General features: G+C 34.9%; 1 protein-coding gene across 1 annotated transcript; it reads right to left on the bottom strand.

The window, feature by feature from the left end:
- Positions 1-1,285: 1,285 nt before the first annotated feature.
- LOC132554714 (mucin-2-like) lies at positions 1,286-9,139 on the bottom strand. Its single transcript, XM_060219025.1, has 5 exons — positions 9,124-9,139; positions 8,545-8,758; positions 7,832-8,058; positions 1,804-2,415; positions 1,286-1,656 (listed from the first exon to the last, which is right to left on the bottom strand). The coding sequence occupies exons 1-5, from the start codon at positions 9,137-9,139 to the stop codon at positions 1,286-1,288; spliced, it is 1,440 nt and encodes a 479-aa protein (XP_060075008.1).
- Between the last annotated feature and the right edge of the window lie 375 nt (positions 9,140-9,514).

Below are 9,514 nucleotides of genomic sequence, written 5' to 3'. Positions count from 1 at the left end.
ATAACAAGATCAACCAGGCACATTTAGTCGTAAAACGACAGTCTTTCAGAAGTTGCCAACTTAGGATTTCATTATCTTATATATTATCTTAGTTGTGCATTGACAAAATATTCGCTGTGAAGTTTACGACCGAAAAAAAAAAATAAATAAAAAAAAAAAAATAAATAAAAAAATCCCCATGTATCGAAAAAAGAAGAAATATTCTTTCAATTTCGAATCAGGTATTGAATTATTCAAAAGGGAACCTCAGGTATGTTAAACAAAACGATTGTTAAAATATGCGTTTGAGAATGGGGATGTCTTTCTTTGGTAATCTTCGGTTTCTCTTGTTAAAATGCATGCAAAAGAGCTAGAGCGACGGGCGTTTCAATCATCTACACAGCTACATTACAAGCATATCGATTCATCACACAGATATCAAGACAAACATCGAAATAGTAAGCTTCTTCTGCTTTACCAACGACACACCACCATGTAAGTATTGATCAATCAAAGTAAGTAATGTGATCTTCCCTAATGAGAACAAGTTGTAACACAATATTCCACGAGAGTCAATGATTTCAAAATCATAGAAAATATCACCATGGCAATGGAAGCCTAATTCAAACATAAATTTGATGAAACTTCTGTAAAATGTCAACAAAATAAAGTACAGTACAGAGATAATAAGACCAATGTTACGGATGGGTAAGCGTATTATGCTTCATCGACGGCGCCCGCCATGTGAATCTTTTTTACAATCTAAACTGGCAATGCCACTGGTCAAATTTAAGTTAAATCGCACGAGATAAAAGAACACATGAAAATAAAATCACTATGACGACTGTGAAAATCACACTCCTATATTCTTTATCAATCTGTATATCTCGAGCTCTTGAATATCGAATCAACAATGATATGTAGACATAATAGGTTGTGGCAACGGGTGGTTTACTCTACAGATAAGAAAATTCACAATAGAGAAAGCAAAAGCACCATGCTTACCTTACAGTTTGATGGAAAAATGTCCATTAGTTTCGCTGATAATAATAAAAGATCGAGATAAGTGGCTGACTTGAAGCATGATAATGCACCAACAAATTGGCTAAATTTCTAAATACCCTACTTTACAGGTGGTACCAGGAATCTGTTTCATGGGAAGTTGATGGTCAGTGTCACTGCGAATGGACCTCTTAGTTGTTTTACGTTATTAAACCGCAATTTTATGGAATTAAATACGAAGTAATTTCTAGACATTCAGCTTTTATCATTCATGAAGGTCTTCCAGAAACTAACAAAAATGGTATTATTTATGCGACTGAATTTTAAAGCAATGCTGTACAATATTTTCTGCAATGTTATATAATGTTTGTAGTGCTGGAAATAGATCCGGTAACACAATTCCACCAAACACAACACTCAGCATTGCGATCCCTCCGTAGCCTACATGTGCTGCTGAGGGGCGAGGATCGTTGGCACATGTCCTCTTCCTTATCGTCGACGATAAAGTTTCTTCATCGACTTTTGTTTGCTCCCTTAAAATGTCTAGTTTGACTTGCAGTTCATCGGATATATTTCCGAATATAGTGTAATGACATGGACACCAACACATTCCTATATTTGTTGTTTGGTGTTCTGTTGTTTTTTGTTCGAGAGAAGAAGTTGTTGAAGTAGTTATTGGTTCTTGAGTAGTCAATGTTGATTCCTGACTCATTGTTGTAGTGGTGATTACTGTTTCTTGAATCGTTGTTGTAGTCATGGATATTTCCGGAGTCGTTGTGGTTGAAATTGTTTTCAGAGTCGTTGTTGATATTATCATTGTTGGTTCCTGAGTCGTGGTTGTTGTGGTTGTCGGTTCCTGAGTCGTTGTTGTTGTGGTTGTCGGTTCCTGAGTCGTTGTTGTTGTGGTTGTTATTGGTTCCTGAGTCGTTGTTGTTGTGGTTGTCGGTTCCTGAGTCGTTGTTGTTGTGGTTGTCGGTTCCTGTGTCGTTGTTGTTGTGGTTGTCGGTTCCTGAGTCGTTGTTGTTGTGGTTGTCGGTTCCTGAGTCGTTGTTGTTGTGGTTGTCGGTTCCTGAGTCGTTGTTGTTGTGGTGGTTGGTTCCTGAGTCGTTGTTGTTGTGGTTTTCGGTTCCTGAGTCGTTGTTGTTGTGGTTGTTATTGGTTCCTGAGTCGTTGTTGTTGTGGTTGTTATTGGTTCCTGAGTCGTTGTTGTTGTGGTTGTCGGTTCCTGAGTCGTTGTTGTTGTGGTTGTTATTGGTTCCTGAGTCGTTGTTGTTGTGGTTGTCGGTTCTTGAGTCGTTGTTGTTGTGGTAGTTATTGGTTCCTGAGTCGTTGTTGTCGTGGTTGTCGGTTCCTGAGTCGTTGTTGTCGTGGTTGTCGGTTCCTGAGTCGTTGTTGTAGTGTTTGTTGGTTCCTGATTAGCCGTTGTAGTGTTTGCTGGTTCCTGATTAGCCATTGTATTGTTTGCTGGTTCTTGATTAGCCATTGTAGTGTTTGTTGGTTCCTGACTAGCCGTTGTAGTATTTGCTGGTTCCTGATTAGCCATTGTATTGTTTGCTGGTTCTTGATTAGCCATTGTAGTGTTTGTTGGTTCCTGACTAGCCGTTGTAGTATTTGCTGGTTCCTGATTAGCCATTGTATTGTTTGCTGGTTCTTGATTAGCCATTGTAGTGTTTGTTGGTTCCTGACTAGCCGTTGTAGTATTTGCTGGTTCCTGATTAGCCATTGTAGTGTTTGCGGGTTCCTGATTAGCCATTGTAGTGTTTGCGGGTTCCTGATTAGCCATTGTAGTGTTTGCGGGTTCCTGATTAGCCATTGTAGTGTTTGCTGGTTCCTGAGTCGTTGTATCTATAACAAGGAAAATGTCAACATGTGAAAATGTTTATGTTCACAGGCTACAGTAGGGAACAACAACATACTTCAAGTTAAGTACGAAATACATCAAGACGATTTGGCGTTAACATATAAAGTCGCTGTTCGTAGTTATGTCTGGTTCATTTATCATCATGATAAACGGAACCTGACCGATTTGTTTAAATACACGACACAATATTAACTGCAAAAACAGAGTTAGAATACAATTCACTAATTTTACGATATAAATGACAAGATTTTACATATTAATTTTGTATCTGCGAACGAAGTTAATATTCAAATATTTGAAATATTTAGAGGGCAAATAATTTTCAAAGAGGAATTCTCATGTCTTGTGCAAAAAGTCCTTCTGCAAACCGTACCTCAAGGAGAAAGCGACATTATATCAATGATCAGACTTTTAGAAACGTGAGACAAACCTGATAAAAATATTTGGGAACACAACGCCCATAAACTCCAGGTACACGGAACATCATGCCATCTCCCGCTGTTCACCTTATGTGCTACACAATTTTCGGGCGAATCTATGTTGTCCGGTTGCTTCTTATCCCAGTAAGTCCAGGTTTGATGTTCACCAGTGTGTCTCACAGTAACGTCTCCGTCATTATCATTGTATCCCAAAAACAAATAACTGGTCCTAATAAAGATAATAAGTTTATATTTTTTAGTAAGCTTTTCTCGCATGTCTATCAAAATAATAATTAACATCTAAATCCTTCACCAAATTTGTCAGATTATGTTAATTAAGACAAACTAAAGAATGGAAAGCATATCTTTTCCTTGTTAAGATCTGATTTTATGACCTATCATAAAAAGGAACTAAATATTTCTGAAACTTCCAGTACCGTTTTTTAATGGAATCCCCCGTTGTATGTTTGGAAGTCTACAGATGCATATTTAATTGTTTGTACAATACTTCATTGTTCTATTTTTTTATATTATTTCATTAACTTATTTGCATGAGTTTTTTGTTGTTGATTTCATCATTGATTATAGCTACCGATGTCCGCCTCATATACTTTCAGACGTTCAAGTATTCACGATGTAGTATTCTAACTCGGAATATTTCTCTTTTTAGAAATTCGAAAAAGTTTAATGTAGAAAATTTATCTTCAGTTAATAGTAACGTCCGAAATATTTCCCTGATTGACAATTTACAAATCGCTTTCTAGATTATAGGGTTTAACTAAAATGTAGTACTGCTATATGCGCAAATACTTACATTCATTAATTTGCAGATGATTAAACTATACATTAAGGACTTTTGGTGACTTTAAGCATCCATTTCTGCCATCATTTTTTGTTGGACTAAATAACTCAATGTTCAAACATAAAAAAATGGCATGCCAGGATACATACCTAATGTCAGCAGTCTTTAGAAACCTATAAAGCAAATCCGCTGCATCCCAATTGGGAACAACTGCCAGGTGACCTCCATCATCATCACATGCTTGTTCCCCAATTTGGACTATGTATGAGTTTTGCACGAACCAGTAGCATATATGGTAAACATTACTTGCGTATATGGTTCCATTCCTAGGGCACACTAAAAATAACGGACCACCAAAAAGTCAGTAGAATGAGATGTTGCAGCAGACATGATGTAAAGCAGTATTTTAGCTGTTCAGACTTTCTCGATTTTGCATATTTCTTCCTGAAACTGACTCATGGTTTTCTTTTAATTTTGTTTTCAAGGTATCGATATTTCGCTCTTTCAAACAATCATCAGATATCTCAAACAACAGAAGTTTTGAAATGTGTAGCCTTCAGAGCATATATTGAACATTATGAAGCTAAAGATCGGAAACAATTTAGTTGTTAAAACTGCAAATACGAAAAAGGCATTGTATGTCTAGAGAAAAGTAGAATATAATACTCGTTGTTACAACACCATTAAAACAACATGGACATTCAAACTCAATTCAACATAACAAGGGCAAAAATAAGTACCAAAGAAAGATTTACATGCAGACTCCTGGAAAAGTACAAGGCGAACAAGACTAGGCGTTCAAAAAGAGTAAGCGTTGTCCTCTTCATTGACGACACCAGCCATGTAAATCTTGGTCAATTCAAGTAAGTATAGTAAATGACAAAGGTATAAAAACAACGGATCAAATAGCCTTACTGAAGAGCATCAAACACGTCCAGAATAGAATATTCCTCAATGAGATAATTATCCTTATAACTTTATAAGCCTTAAAACTTCCTCGAAAGCATACACAACACTGTTACAACAGACACATTTAATAACATCAATTCAACAATGGATAATTCTAAAGTAGGGAACATTACATTATTTTAACTATAACATATAAAAACTGATAGACTTACGCCGTGAACATCACAATAAAATAAATACGTTTACAAGCACATCAATACAACAACAATTCCATATTCAAGTAAATATCTGTCAACATATCTCGGGACTAAACATTAATAATATAATTAACTGGTTGAACACTAATTTAATATATTGGTTTACGCATAGTTATATGGTGACGTCAAATTATCATATCAGAGAATATGAAATGTAAAAATAAGCATTTAAAAGTTTGATGTGTTTTGTTCAAAAACTATATTTACCAATTTCACCTATAGCGACTCTCTGTAGTAGACATGTTGCAAGTACACTAATGAAGAATAAAACGCTGCCCATCACAAGGATACTCGACATTAGTCTGATATCTATGAAACACATCGATGGCCATACCCATGAACACCTCGTTAGTAAAGTAAACAAAATGGATAAGTGTGTACAATACCTATGGCATGTAATGGCTCACTGACACTGTCATCATATCTTAAATGTATATATATAATATCATGTTTGCTATTACATTTACTATTATTGACATTTTCCAATTACCTGCAGTACTTAAATTTGCGAGTAGAAAACTTGTTTACTTTATCTTTGGATTCGTTTGAAATGTTAGTGAAACACGACATTTCATAGTTAAAAAGTTAAAAAGAACGTTGAGCACATTATGTAATACATAGATACCGTATATAGAAAATAACAATGAACCTCGTGATTGTAATCATGTGGACGAGATGTAAGTGTACTTGTGAAGTCTGTCTATGAAATATCAAACTCATTCAAAGTAAAAGAACAATTTTTATCTTTTCGTTATATCGTATCTTTAATTCAAATCAGGGCAATAAAACCAAAAATATTAAGCTACACGAATTGTTATAAAAGGATTTGGTAGTCTATATAAATGCTATATAAAATTCAATATCGCACATTAAAAGGAATACTTTCATTTCAAAATTGCCTCATAAACTGCTCATGTGGTGAGATGAAATGCGCTGTATATATTGTCATTTTTTTATGTTTAATATAGATCCAGTTAACTGTCGAATCCTTCAACGATTAGATTAACAATCGACCAATCACTGAGTAAACAATTTCTATTTTGATGAAAATAATACACAAATGCTTTCCCGGAAAAAAATCAATGTATAATGATATTGATTAAAATTGAAATATGAAAAACCTGTTATCAAGCAATAAATTGAAAGATGTCAAAATAGGTATTATCGAAGGAAAGAATAAAGAGAATGTAAACAAATAACATCCACTTACTATTGTCAATTGTATAAACAATATTAAACCTTCTGAATTGTTACCAAATGCTTTTATATATCATTACTAAATCATCTGTGTCAGTTATACTCATCAGATGTAATATCGACTTAATATAAGTAATAATTAAATTTTATGTGATATTTGAAATGAAATCAAGTTACTACCAGTATGCAAGGTTCATTCATTCTTGTTAAAGCATGCATGCAAAATAATGATTTTTTTCGGGAGAATCTTGTTTTCTTTTATTGATATAAAAAAACGAGACCAAAATAATATTATGCAATGTAAGTTGGTTTATTTTAATCCTAATGAAATCTACAACAAATGGTAGTAAATTATTTGATAAAGTAATGAAATGTTCCGTATCTAACTTTTTAACATTATAAGCACTCCCAACAGGTCTGCAAAGAGAAGTCCGCCAAATATGAGGGAAAGAAGCGCTATACCCAGGTACCCAACATAGGTAGAGGAGGGACGGGGGTCGCTAGCACTGGTCTTCTTCCTTATCGTCGACGATAGTGTCTCTTCATCCACCTTTGTTTCCTCCTTTAGATTATCTAGCATCGTCTGGAGTTCCTCTGTCATATTAACGACTGAGTGATATTGTATTGGAGAACTTTCATCACAAGGACAAAAGCATTCCATTAGGACAGATGAGGTTAAGCTTTCAATCGTTGTCTTAGATGATGTTGGTTCCTCAGTAATTTCATGGACGGTTGTTGTTGTGGTTGTCGGTTCCTGAGTCGTTGTTGTTGTGGTGGTCGGTTCCTGCGTAGTTGTTGTTGTGGTTGTCGGTTCCTGAGTAGTTGTTGTTGTGGTTGTTGGTTCCTGAGTCGTTGTCGTGGTCGTTGGTTCCCGAGTTGTTGTTGTTGTGGTTGTTGTTGGTGCTGGAGTTGTCGTGGTTGTTGTTGGTGCTGGAGTTGTCGTGGTTGTTGTTGGTGCTGGAGTTGTCGTGGTTGTTGATATCTGTGTTGTACCTAGGACAGCAACATTTTAGTTATTTTTTGAAAACCCATATTAAGTATTTTATTATATAAATCTAGCATTAAATAAAATCAGACAATAGATAAAGTCTCTAAGGTTGTAATACATTTTAAGATAATAAGAATGAAAACCTGATAACTATAGGTTCGATTACCAAAGCAAGTTGGTTTGATAATATCTGTTTCGTCTTCCATTATAACGCATGTTGGCCTGATCCAATATTTGTACTGGTAGTACATTGTTTTATATGTGCAAATATATGACAATTTCAATTCGTTTAGAAAACAGATTTGAAGGTTTTACATCTTGTTTGCAGGTTTCATCAGCAGCAAAGTGTATGTTCATACTAACAACTATTTAAATTACATTTGATCAAATTTTAAAAATTATATAATACATATATACCCGTCGAAAGAGGTGTAGAACAAATTGCCTTGATGTTATTTGAACAATGCATGTCATGCCACAATCCCGTCGCGCCATTAATTGCTATGCATTGTAAACTGCTTTGCAAAGGCTGGCCCATCAAGGTGTCCCATGGTATCCACGTTTGTAATAAAGAGGTTCCATCGATGGCAAGGAACGTTGTTGAAGCGTTGACGCGCCTATACCCCAAGTACGCATACCAACCGCTGAAAGATAGACAAACATGTTCAGTTTTACTATGTTATATCAAAGTTCGTTCAATCAGTGTAATTTGCCCCGCAAAGAGAATAGAATATGCACAGTGGACATGGGAGGTGTGAGGCACTCTTTGTCGATATATATCAATATTATTATTATTTATCACCTAGATAATTGTTCACCTTCCAGTATTCATAATATTTAATTTCACGGTTTGTGATATGATATAATGATGAAAGTGATATAAAACTTTAGTTAAGATATTCTAAGCAAGTGCTCACACAGGAATAGTACAATAAAGCAAACCTAAAATTTGGATCGATATCACAAATGTTACCATAGGCACGCACAGGATAGTAAATCTTTTCGGCACACTTTTAATTTCCAACTGACATAAATTTCGAAAAGTATATCCAACGAAACATAATCAATTTTGCAGTAACCCTCTTGCCCCCGCAAGCTTCTGGAACTACGTCTTGAAATCAGTTACGTACCTTACATTTGCATCATTAGCAAATAGTAACGTCATAACGATGTCGAGTGCAAACTGATCAGGGATAAAGGCCAGATCCCCGTTCTGGTCCATACATGCTGTTTTACTGTCCTCCGCGTTTCGTGATGCATATAAACTCAAGATCCAGTAACAGATGTCGCCGTACAACTCGTTATAGTACAGCAAGGCACCCACATTACATAGGGAATATCCTCCTAAAAGAAAACACAAAAGTGATTGAAAGTGAAGCAGTTACATAAAACATGAAAATACCAACATGGCAACATAATCATAATCCAAACTCAAATTCCATCAAAAAAACTATGGCAAAATATGAACAAAAGAAAGATTTACACAGACACTCCTGAAAATGTAAGTAGAATAAGACCAAATGTGACATATTTTTGCAATGTACAAGGTACAACATTATCTTATGATGAATATTTGTATAAACAGCTCTTAATTTGTAACGTTATCAAAATATATTAAAACTGGTATATTTTAGATATTAGCAGTCAGTTTTCTTACATACCTAACACACGTCGGATCTATAAGATTAAATATGTACTAAAACACTTACCGTTGGAATTTGTCATTAATAATATTAGAAGCAGAAAGTTCCGTGACATGACGAGTCTATGTTAAAATCAAACTAGATAATAAGAGCGAAATGTGATGCTAGCTGTTGAAGAGAAGTAGGGCTTTAAATCTATTACCAAGTATGATTACTTAGTTATTATGATGCTTTTACGTACTTGCATACTTAATAAAGTAAACATGTTACTATGAAATTCTATAAGCTTTGTTTTTATGTATGTATAAAGTTTGATGGATGTGATATTGATTCCATAGATGAGCTTAGGACGCTTCACGAGGTAGACCATTGTAAATTGAGAATTGTGCATTACGTCGAGACATTTATACTAACGAATTCTTTATAAAATTTAAGATATGATGATGATAAGGTAATA

Source organism: Ylistrum balloti, unplaced genomic scaffold (genome assembly GCF_031769215.1).
Source record: "Ylistrum balloti isolate Yb309-2 unplaced genomic scaffold, AGI_CSIRO_Ybal_v1 Utg370432, whole genome shotgun sequence".
NCBI classification, from domain to species: Eukaryota; Metazoa; Mollusca; class Bivalvia; order Pectinida; family Pectinidae; genus Ylistrum; species Ylistrum balloti.
Note: the sequence above shows the minus strand (reverse complement) of the source record. Positions and strands in the feature narration are given on the sequence as shown.

Coding starts and splice junctions, on each gene's coding strand:
- LOC132554714 (XM_060219025.1), bottom strand. Junction 8,059..8,544: donor GCTAATGATGCAAATGTAAG/GTACGTAACTGA, acceptor TCTATCTTTCAG/CGGTTGGTATGCGTACTTGG. Junction 2,416..7,831: donor TTCTACACCTCTTTCGACGG/GTATATATGTAT, acceptor ATCAGGAACCAG/CAAACACTACAACGGCTAAT.